Source organism: Octopus bimaculoides, chromosome 22, assembly GCF_046866305.1.
Source record: "Octopus bimaculoides isolate indiv1 chromosome 22, ASM4686630v1, whole genome shotgun sequence".
Classification (NCBI taxonomy): domain Eukaryota; kingdom Metazoa; phylum Mollusca; class Cephalopoda; order Octopoda; family Octopodidae; genus Octopus; species Octopus bimaculoides.
In genome coordinates this window covers 26,874,115-26,886,614 of record NC_142949.1, presented here as the reverse complement: position 1 = coordinate 26,886,614, position 12,500 = coordinate 26,874,115, and the positions used below count along the sequence as shown (strand labels likewise).

The 12,500-nt window shown below is 38.6% G+C and overlaps 1 protein-coding gene across 14 annotated transcripts in view; it reads left to right on the top strand.

Annotated features, from left to right (window-relative positions):
• The window catches only part of LOC106881179 (uncharacterized), a 73,724-nt gene that overhangs the window by 44,714 nt on the left and 16,510 nt on the right, over window positions 1-12,500 (top strand). For 4 of the 14 annotated variants that reach the window (XM_089339934.1, XM_089339935.1, XM_089339932.1 and 1 more), the window contains one exon: window positions 1,889-1,921. The exons of 4 other annotated variants lie outside the window; for them this stretch is intronic. In XM_089339934.1, coding sequence (XP_089196060.1) covers window positions 1,889-1,921 — 33 coding nt within the window. Of the gene's footprint in view, window positions 1-1,888; window positions 1,922-6,345; window positions 6,441-8,092; window positions 8,196-12,500 lie in introns of all 14 variants that reach the window. 6 more of the 14 variants (XM_089339928.1, XM_089339926.1, XM_089339927.1 and 3 more) reach the window with 2 other exon arrangements.

The following is a 12,500-nucleotide window of genomic DNA, read 5'->3' as shown; positions in this document are numbered from 1 at the left end:
GACTAGGCACTATGTTCTGTTCTTGCACAAAATGCTCCATTTCATGTTGTTCCAGTGCACTTAGCTAGCAAAAATGAGTAACCCTGCAATGGATCACTGTCCTGTCCAGTTAGTGGGGTGGTGGAATATATATACATTGCAGAATCTGAGAAACCAGCCTTATGAACCTATTGGCTCAGGAAGGATCTTTGATCCTTTTTGATATTGTATCTGAGGGAAAAAAAAATGGAAGTGACACCTCTAGGAAACCTTTGATCATAAGTCAACTGGATTAAGGTTAGCCAGGGGTTAAACAACAACAACAACTCTGTTCAATCAACAATTAGGGGTTGATGCGGAGTCATTTAGGACGTTTTTCTGTGTTTTTGTAAAAAAAGTTTGTTACATCCACTTTTCAATACCAAGTGTGGGTAAGATAGTTTTACAAATATTGACATTTACATATTGTAGGAGTGATTAGTTTTTATTCATTTCAGTTAGATGACTCAACCTGTTTACTTCTAACCTCTCCACTTGAATCTGTATCCTGAGGCTCAAACCACTGGTTGTAGTTGTAAGTTTTGAACTCACAATCCTATGACCCACAAACAAGCTATTGTTTCTCTTCCTTCTAACTCTACTACTACTACTGCAGTGGTACTCAATCTTATTGGAACAAGGAGCTCTTCGTAATGAAAAGTAAGTCAAGTACGAACATGTACGCAACACAGTAATTGAGAAAAATGAGTGGAAAATTTCTTCTAGAAAAAACATATCCTTTGAATATTCAACTGCTTGGGTTAGCTCATTATTTTGTACTTTTTTTGATTTCCAGTGTAGCAATAAAGGAATACTCAATCCACAACATGGTTCAAATTCATTTGACAAGACCATTATCAGTAAACTGTTTTCATTCAAAGACAAGCAGCAGTTTTTGTGGCATACAGCTTTTTTTTGTTATACTCAAGATTCTGACCTTCTTAATAAATGGTTTCTGCTTGTTGGAACTCATTGGTCTATTGCCACTCCTACCCAGGTTCATTTAATGCCCTTGTCTCTCCTCTGCTGGTCATTTATAATGTATCCTTGCCTCTTGACCCAGCACCAATAAATTTATTTATTCCTTCCTCCTCAAAACATTATCCATCTGGAATTTTCCAGTTCTTCTTGCATTAATCTTACCAGTTTCATAGAAATACCTTCCACTTGACAAAACTATAACAAACACCATATTTTCTGGCATGCAAGTTGAATTTTTTTGACCACAATTCATAGTAAAGGGGTAGGTTGACTTATATACAAAAGTGATTTTTGGAGGACGAAAATTTCCATATGAAATGTAGCAGGATTTGAAGAGAAACGGACAATAATTGAATGTTTACACTATATACCATGTCAATTTGTATGCTTGGACATACAGTATATGTATACCCCAAGTCTTAACTTTATTTGTGCTATAATAAAGTCAAAAGAAGGAAATGAAATGGAAGAGATGAGTTGTAAAATAATTACCTTTGTACATACTTTAATCTGGATACACCAATCTTTATACATACTTTAAAATTAATCTTATTCTATTTATGGAAGGAGTCCTTGACTTTCATCCCTGACATATGTGTTGGCTTTCTCATTGGCAATGCTTTTTCCTATATATATATATATGCATAAATGTAATTCTTTTCCTAAATAAATTGCACTTCATATTTGAGGTTCTGATGAAGCTATAAGGTGTTACTCCAACACTCAACCCTGAGTCCACTGCATCTTATAGCAGAAACAGCTGTAAGCTAATGAACTTCATAAGATGATCATTTATTATTTTGCCTTTTTATTTTCTTATGAGTTGTAAAATATATCATTTCATTAATTCTTATCAAATTTTTCCAATTAGTTCTGTACTTGTTTTCAGAGAAACGGCCCACATCTCCAGCCTTGCCCCCACGTACGTATGTCCCTACATCAGTCACTTATTGTTCTTCTAATCTTTTATGAACAATGGTACTATCATGTGAGACCATTAATACTTATATAACAAGAGATATGTATGATATCAGATGTAGTTTTCTTTATAACATTTTTAAAAAAATTTCCTAATATTTGAATGTTTATACTATATACCATGTCAACTTGTATGCTTGGACATACAATATATGTATACCCCAAGCTTTAACTTTATTTGTGCTATAATAAAGTCAAAAGAAGGAAATGAAATGGAAGAGATGAGTTGTAAAATAATTACCTTTATCTGAATCTGGATATACCAATCTTTATACATACTTTAAAATTAATCTTTATATACCTCGTCACCTTAGTTACAAATTAAGTTACATCCTTTTGAATTAACAAATTTTGTTTGTTTTTTTTTATGGCTTTTTAGGTATTATTTTTTCTGTTGTTACTTTTCTGAGCGAGATACTATAGCAACTTACACACACACACACACACACAAACATTTTAAACTGTTGAACCAAATTCCAAAGAAATGACCAACTTTCTGATGGGCAAACCTTGACTCCTCATCACACCTAAAACCACTGGCTCCTATCTCCGATTCTTCTGTTGGTCTTGCAATGATTCCTGATGCTCTGAAATAACATGTCTTCCCTACTAAGACTAACCTTTATACTCTATGTTAAAAAATTATTGATTCTTTATCTTGCGTTTTGTGAACTAATAGCATTATTGATTACAGGTTTTCAATGGATCAATCACTGATCCAATACATTTGGGACAGCAAGACACTGACAAGGGAAGAGTTGGTAGTTTACTTCTGCTTGGCGACTGATGCCAAAAATCAAAAAGGTTACATGGGAGATGGGATTGAAAAGACTAAACACAAGGACTTAACTCTTTGATTAAATCCTCATGGATTTTTTTTTTTTCCACTTCCTCTTGAAAAAGAAGTAAAGGTGGGGTGGGAGTGGAAATGGTAAATGATATAATAATGAACTTATTTATGCAGTGCTCAGGTGCACTACAAAAGTATGAATGCATGAATGGTACATAGAATATGCACAGGAAGCAAACAGCGAATGAGTCATTTAGAAAACAAAAAAGGAAAAAAAAAACGGGTGTATTGTTGGTGATCATAATGATGATGGTGATGATGATGATGACAAAGACAACACCACCAACAAAACCAACTTCAATGATTGATTCTCGTAAAGGCAAGAGGCCAGAAATAAGTCGGAGGGAGAGTAACAGTCAATTAGATCACCCTCAGTATGTGACTGGTACATTATTTATTTACTCTGAAAGGATGAAAGGTAAAGTTGATCTTGGTAGGCTGTAATTTTAAATATTTTATTTGACATTGTAAAAATTCGACCAATCCAATACAGTAGTGGTGGTAGTGGTCATGGTAGCAGTAGTAGTGGTAGTAGTACCAGCAGAAGCCGTAGTTGTAGCAACAGCAGCAGCAGTAGTAGTAGTAACAGCAGCAGCAGCAGTAGTAGTAGTTGTAGCAGCAGCAGCAGCAGTAGTAGTAGTAGTAGTAGTAGTAGTAGTGCTCTCTCCAAGCAAATTCGTTACAAAGTAGATGAGAATGGTGAAAATAGCAAGGAGAACAGTTGAGAGAAAGAGAGAGAGAGAGAATTTGCTGTCCACGATCAGGATAATATTGAACTCGTGAGATTCCTTCATTGACACTTGGTGGAAGTTCTTCATCAGAAACCCTATATCATCATTTATTTGTATATTGTCCATACGTTTTTACCTCATTTGATTTTTGTCGCTTGATATTTGTGTAACCCTCCACACTTGGCGAATTAAAGACACCATCATCACCACCTCCTACCTCCACTATTACTGTGACCACCACTGCCATAAAGCACTGCCTCCTAACCTTACCACCCACCACCACCACCATTATCCTCCTACTTCTCCCCAAGCTGCTCAGGCCGTCAACATCAGTTTACACTTATTTCTTTCATAATTTTCTCCATCAAAATTATTTAGACATTTTTGGAGAGAGAATAGAGGATTAAAAACATCTGGATGTTTCTCTTAATGAGGGGAGGCACAGTTATTTTTTCCTATTGTCTATATCTAAAGGAGTGGAGGTGCAATGGCCCAGTGGTTAGGGCAGCGGACTTGCGGTCATAGGATCGTGGTTTCGATTCCCAGACCGGGCATTGTGAGTGTTTATTGAGCGAAAACACCTAAAGCACCACGTGGCTCCGTCAGGGGATGGTGGTGAACCCTGCTGTACTCTTTCACCACAACTTTCTCTCACTCTTACCTCCTGTTTCTGATGTACCTGTAATTCAAAGGGTCAGCCTTGTCACACTGTGTCACGCTGAATATCCCCGAGAACTACGTTAAGGGTACACGTTAATTTCACGAGCTGGCTGTTCCGTTGATCGGATCAACTGGAACCCTCGACGTCGTAAGCGACGGAGTGCCAACAAACAATATCTAAAGGATAAATAGTGTTTTAAAAAATATCAACAAATTTGTTGTTTGATGCAGGAAGATTGTTAAGAAGCAGCCATGAATGCAGTTAATAAGGAACTAAAGTAGATATAAGTAACACATATACATAGAACCCATTTAAAATTTTGGCCTTGTTACTATGGAAGAGATTCATCATCATCATTATTGTTGTTGTTATTGTTGCGTCATCATCACTGCCGCCATCATCATCATCATCATTTAATGTTCCTGCTTCCATGCTGGCATGGGTCAGATGGAATTTTTTGAGGCATGAATTTCTACAGCTGGGTGCCCTTCCTGTCACCAATCCTCACTTGTCTCCGAGTGATGCAATATTTCCTCATGTTTCTCAGGGCAAACTGGAAAAGAACAACATCACTTGTATAAAGGTGACATCTCATAATGTTAACCATCACATAATGTCAAGACAGTAGAGGCACAATGTCCCAGTGGTTAGGGCAGCGGACTAGCGGTCGTAGGATCGCGGTTTCGATTCCCAGACCGGGCACCGTGAGTGTTTAATGAGCGAAAACACTTAAAGCTCCACGAGGCTCCGGCAGAGGATTGTGGCGAACCCTGCTGTACTCTTCCACCACAACTTTCTCTAACTCTATCTTCCTGTTTCTGTTGTGCCTGTATTTCAAAGGGTCAGCCTTGTCACACTGTGTCACGCTGAATCTCTCCCGAGAACTACGCTAAGGGTACACATGTCTGTGGAGTGCTCAGCCACTTGCACGTTAATTTCACGAGCAGGCTGTTCCGTTGATCAGATCAACTGGAACCCTCATCGTCATAACCGACGGAGTCCCAACCACAATGTCAAGACAAGAGTAAAAAAAGTTAAAAAGAGTAAAGACCCCTTTTGTCAGGAATGATCATGGGATTGCACCTAGAAAGTTCCCCTCTGAGGTACAAGTCTTGGCAAGGTTGTTTATGGAAGACCAGCAGTTGCCCAAGCATACCAGCCACTTCATGCCACTGAAGTTATCCGAGGGAAAGGCAAAGGCCAATACAACTTGGCACCAGTGACATTGCAACTCATTTCTACAGCTGGGTTAACTGGAGCATCGTGAAATAAAGTGTCTTGCTCAAGAACACAACACTCAGCTCAGTCTGAGAATCAAACTCACTACCTCATGATTGTGTGCCTGACACTTTAACCACTGAGCCATGCACCTTCCCCCTGCTTGATGCTCTAACCACTGAGCCATGTGCCTTCACATAAAAGTATTGCATGACAAGACATGGGTATACACAAATACATACACATATGTGATGGGCTTCTTTCAGTTTCCATCTATCGTATCCACTTAAGTGGAGACACGTGGCTTAGAGTGCTGGACTCATGATTGCAAGATTGTGGTTTCAATTCCTGGACAGGGCAATGCATTGTGTTCTTGAGCAAAATACTTCATTTCGTGTTACTCCAATCCACTCAGCTGGCAAAAATGAGTAATCCTGCTATGGACCGGCACCCCATCCAGGTGGGGAGTATCTATCCTATGGAAACCAGGAAACCAGGCCTTATGAGTTGGTAGGACTCAAGAAGGTGACTTTACCTCTTTATATCCACTTAAGATGCTTTAGACCAGGCTTTATCTTATAAACGCTTATGAAATTTATACATAAATATTTGCTTAAAATAACATATATTTTTGCATTTATTTATTTAACAGTATTTAACAAATAGGTTTATTGTCAATTAAAAAATTTTGATTAAAAAACATAGATAAAATCAAATTGCTTTAGACAACTTGAAGCTATAGCAGAAGACACTTATCCAAAGTGTTACACAGTAAGACTGAACCTGAGACCACCTGTTTGGGAAGCAAACTTCTTAACCACACAGCCATGCCTGCATCTATGTAAGAAATTATGAATTTTAAATTAATTATGTAATAATTAAAATTATCATTTTCAATATGTTCACAGGTAACAACATAAAACCACCTCCAATTCCTCCAATACGTAAAAAACATAGCGTGCACATTACGAGGGAACAGAATAAATTTAGTTCAGAGGCAAATGTAAGTTTATTTATGGTTGTTGTTGTTGTAGTTTTTAGTCAGCCCCGGTCAGCTCTGATTGAGAAGATTTAGGATCAAAGATTTTCCAGCCATGACTGTTTCACCTTTTTCTGTACCCAGGATTACAGTATTTAACACATCCTTCCTTTTTCACGACAATCGGTTGTGATTTTGGACAAGAGGGTGTGATTTTGTTTCTTATTTCTAGCAGACACTGTCCTCATCCATATGCATCACATGTTTGCACCAGTGTAGTCTTCTTTCTTGCTCACTGCACTTGATTCCTTTCAGCATATTTATGCTATGTTGTTCATGTACATTGACATTGCACATCAAACAAATCAAGCTCACTTTATTACTTTCCAGTCTTCTCATGCCCTCTGCATTCAAGGCCCATGTCTCACTACCATGGAGCATTGCAGTTCTAACACAAGCCTCATACAATCTGCCGTTCACTTTTAGAGAAAGTCCTTTGTTGCCAGCAGTTGTAGCAGCTGCCCTGAAATTTGTCCAGCCCTTTTCTTACTCTGGTTACAATTCTATCAGAGGAACTACCTCCCTTGTTAATTACATTTCCAAGCTAACAAAGGCTTTCAGCTACTTCTAGTGAGCCATCTGGGCAACTCAGAGAGTTCATTTCCTGTATGTACTGCTTCAGTACATCTATCACATACAAAGTTTATGTTCTCTGCGAGTCTGTCTGTGACGCCAACATGTCAGAACTGCTTTTCCCTTTTGAATGCTTCAGCTCCTTGCTCCTTCTGGAGTCCTTGTTAGCAGCTGTATGTAACCAATAAGAACCAGACTGTATGAGTGGCTGTTCTCCCACTTTGTGGGCACACACACACAAATTGTTTATAATGAATGTGATATATGGTGATGGTTAAAAACCCTACAGATATGCAATATAAAACCAAAAAGGAAATATTCAGTTGTCACTAATTGTGACTGAGGATGCTGGTTAGCACTTATATTGCTAGAAATAGAAGTTTAAAAACCCTTAAAGCTGCAAGGAAGCACTTTCCATATATTGACAGAGGAGATAATGGCGAGATCACTATACTAATCTAGTTTCGTTTAAAATTAAAGCTCATCAGTAGTGACTACTCCATCGCTGGATGGTTTGGCTAAATCCTGACTGTCAGTATATGGTATATATATATATATATATATTTATGATGATGACAATATATATATATATATATATATATATATATATATATATTGTCATCATCATAATTATAAATATATAGATATATATTATGTGTATGTATGCACGTGAAAAGATCAAAATAGAAAGGACATACTAATGGATGTAGAAAAATAATTTGTAGGTGCAGAAAAAGACAGGCATGGCTGGAAAGCTGGAATTCCTTTAATTATAGGTTGTTGTCTCAGTCAGTGTGACCTTGGGCTAAACTGCAATGACAATATTATAAATCAAATTAACTGAAAAGCATTGGAGTATCAAACTAAACTTATTTAGTTTCCATTCTTCAAGTGCTCAGTTCAAATTCCACCCGACTTCACTTGACTTTCCAGTGAAAAGGGTTGATCAGAATCAATTTAATTTGCAATTTATCTCCAAATTTGGGACACTCGTGGCAAGGGACAAAATCATTATTGTTTATATTATTTTCATTTCTTCTCAGAGCAGACAATTTTCCAAAGATCATAGTAAAGCCCCTGAACATTTAACACAAGCATTATCAAAACTGAGACCAGTTGCAACTAGTTGTAAGGAAGATGATGAAGGTTGGTAAATATTTCTTTCCAATTCCTATAAAAGTGCTATCAAGTTTATATTATCTACGGATAATTTTATCTCAGCTCAACCATCAAGCTTGTTACTTTGTCCCACTTTTTTTATGGAGGTTTCAACAAAACCAAAGGTCTCCTGAGATCTTAATTGCAAACCGCAATAAATATATGCACCTGTTACCATTTTATATTTCTTTTGTCTGGTACCGAACTCTGGTTTTCAGATGACTGATAGCATAACTAACATCATCCCAATATGCAGACATTGCTTTTCTCTTAGCAATGGTTCTGATGTGAAAGAAAGGGGTGTGACAAAATAAGCAGAGGAGAGGATGAAACATCTTGCAGTATTTTGGTTCATCTCTTTATGTTGAGAGTTCAAATCCTTTTCCATCCTTCAGGAATTGATAAATTAAAATATTAACGAGATATTGAAATAGATATAATTGGTAGTTCTTTCTACTCAAAATTTCCTGGTGTAGGCATTGAACGAGTACATACACAACAGTTTCATTGTTCTGCACACATTTGGGACAAGCACATTCAATGGAACTCCCACGTCTGTAGAGTTTGCCTCAAAGTGATGGCATCCTTTGGTAGCACTGGTTGTCCAAGAAGTTTTGGAAATTATCCATAGTAGTCTCCAATTGGAAAGTCCTCTGAAACAGACTCACCAGTGTGCTTTTGGTGTTACCCAGAATCTCCTTTAGAACTTTGTTACTAATCCCCTACAGATTGCTAGAGTGGAACCTCTTGCTTGATTAGTTGAGGCCAATCAATGCCTGATAACATTCTCAGTGCGTCAGGCACCTCGTCTTGATCTTTGCTTCACACAAGACTGTGGCTCTATCAAGATGAGCTGTACAGAGGTGCACCTCAGAAACAGCACCCATGCATGCTCACTGTATATGAATCTTTGCAGGTGGTGCAACATCGACATGTCTGCACATCAGCAGCTATAGTTTACCTAAGTTGCCATGCAGTGGGTTCCGGCAGCTGATGGATCACCTAATCTGTGAAATGTATCACTTCTACAAGAAACTGAATAACAGACACTCAAGTCTCATCAGGCAGTATCTGGGGCATGATAGCCAAGCGCTAAACAATAATGGAGGCAATGTAGGCCACCCTTTCAGAGACAGCTTCCTCTCTACCAATTTCTGGATAAGATTGGCCACTCTGTTCATCACCTCAACCCAGTTCTTATCCACCTGAAAGTTGGGACCAAACCAGACACCAAGCAGTTTGATCAGTCCAGCATCTTATGATGGCATCGTCTTTCCTCTCCACATGCCCATCCGCAAGCTTGCTGACTTGTTCATATTGATCTGCTGCCATTTCATATCCCTTTAGTATCATACTGACCATCTCCACTTTGGTTGCATCCTATATCATAACTATGATGTCATCCATGTATACCAACATGGCCTTCTAAGTTCACGGTTTGAAAGGGATTCCGCTCAACTGATTCAGCTTCCACAGCAGTTGCTTGAGAGCCAACATATACAGGAGAGGCAAGAGGGAGTAGCCCTGGTTGACCAAACAAGCAATATAAAATGGTTCCAAGAGGTGGCCATTCAGTTTGACCACTGAGAAGGTATCACTGTGTATTGCAGCAATCCAGCCTCTGAAAATAGGTTCAGACCTACACAATTTCAGGACAGTTTCCATGTAAATATGGTCAACCTTATTGAAAGCTTTTAACTGATCCAAGTTTGATTAGGGCTCTACTGGAGCCAGCTTTGGTTCCAACCTTCTCTGTGATGTACCATATAAGGTGGAGATTGTTGTGGATGGACCTGTTTGGGATCATCCACATTGCACTTCCCAGACCAGGCTACCAACAACAGGTGCCAACCTTTTCTCTAATATCTTGGCCAAAGTCTTAAACTCTGTGTTTAGCAGAGTTATGGGTCAAAAATTTCCTAGCATACCCCCTTTGTCAACAGCATTACTACATCCCAACTAACAACACTAGACATCTGTCCAAAAATCAGTAAACAAATCTGAGACAAACTCATAGCATTTGTAGCACAGGCCATTCAAACTGGAGGATTTGTACCCTGTGGAACTGCTCATTGCCTCCAATATTTCAGAAGCTGTTATCAGCTTTTCACAGAATTTTGCATTTACTACTGAAAGCCACAGAAGGTTGTCCAGGTATGAAAAAAATCCACTACCATTGCTGATCCATTACCCTCCCCAAACAGTTGCATAAAGTGTTGTTGGAAAATTATACACACCTGATTGAAACTGAGTAGCATGTGTGTGTCCCAGTCTATCAAAGTCCTGATTGTGACTCTGTCGTCATGTAACACCTCCTCTGCTTGGGCCCATTGGATAGCTTTGGTTCTCATGTAGAAGTGCACAGGCCTTAACTCTGACAATGCAACTTTCATGTTTCACCTCGAAAAGATGGTCAAAGGCATGCTTGCCATTCGCATGTTGGTTGTGATGCCTTTCTTTACCAATTGCCTCTTCTAGATTGCTAGCTCATTCTCCCTCTGAATTATCTCTGTTGCTAGCTTTTTGCTAAACATATTAATTCTGCTTTACTCACTCTTCAGGCTGCTCCATCACTAGCTTCATGAATTACTGCTTAACTAGTACATAAATCTGGTTCCTGTAGCCTTTGCATGCTGGTAGGAATGCACTCAACTTCCAATGAACAAGTCCCTGTCTAGAGTCCTATATAAATCAACTGAGTACATCACAAATTTGTGGTCTGTGTAGCCAACCAGTTTGAACTGTGGACATCCTATGCCATCCCATTCCCCTGGCACAACAAATACTTTATCTAGATATGATCTGGATGACCCACTGTGGATGATCCATATCCATACTGTCACATCAAGGAAATCTAGCTGGTACCTATCAAAAAGTTGGAAACAGTTGGTGCAAGTTTCTGAGACTTCTGCACCTCTTTCTCCTATGGGCTAACTCTCCCACAGTCATTCTATACATCTAGAAGACAATTCCACTCACCCATTTATACTAAAGGGCAAGATGTTCCAAGGAAACTTTCTAGATGCCTGAAGAAATTAGGCCAATTTGTTCTGGTCTGAGTATAGATGGCCATCAGTCTGAAGGGTCCACTTTTCCTACCATTCATGTCCAGGATCACCAAATTACCATTCAGGTCCAGGAAGATTCTTTGTATATCAAGGTTCAAGGATTTCCGGAACGGCACTGCTACCCCACCACTCAAACTCAACGAACTGCACGATAAGAAAATTTTGTAAGCATTGGAAATGGGTGTCAGGATGTGTGGTGCTCCAGAAATCTTTGTCTCACTAATGGCTGACACATCTATATCAAGCGACTTGAATTCATTGAGCAAGTGACCCTGCTTCCAAACTAAATCCAGGCCCTGAACGTTTACACAATGTATTCTAAGTGTAGCCTTTTAGGCAAGAGATACCGACCCTCTTATTCCTTATTCCTGCCAACATTACCACTTCTACCACCACACCGTATTCCCACAACTGTTCCCACTACTGTACTCTCACCACCACCACCACCAGCATTATTCTCCTCCAATCCCAGCTGTTCTGATCATTAACATCAGGGATCCATAAATTTACACCATTTTTTATAAATTTTCTCCACCAAAATTATCTAGACATTTTTGGTGAGAAAAAGAAGATTAAAAACCTCTGAATGTCTCTCCTAATGAGGGTGGGCACAGTTATTTTTCCCTATCATTTATATTTAAAGGAGAAATGTTGTTATTAAAAACGTCAACAAACTCGTTTGAGGCAGGAAGATTATTATGGAGCAGCTATGATAGGCATGAATACAGTTAATAAGGAACTAATGTAGATATAAGTAACACATATATATAGAACTCATTTAAAATTTTGGTCTTGTCAGTATGGAAGAAATTCATCATCATCATCATCATCGTTGTTGTTGTTATTGTTGCGTCATTGTCATTTCATCACCACCATAATCATCATCGTCATTTAACATTCACATCCCTATGCTGGCACGAGTCAGGTGGAATTTTTTTGAGGCATGTTTTTCTATCGCTGGATGCCCTTCATGTCACCAATCCTCACTTGTTTCCATGCAGTGTAATATTTTCCCATGATTCTCAGCAAACTGGCAAAGAACAACATTGGTTGTATGAAGGTTACGCTCATTTACAACCATCGCATGATGTCACGACGAACATATATACAAATATATATGCATGCACACACACACACACACACACACATACATATACATGAATATAATTGCCTTTTGGATGTACAAATTTTTATATACATCAGTAATGACATTTTCACTGTTAAT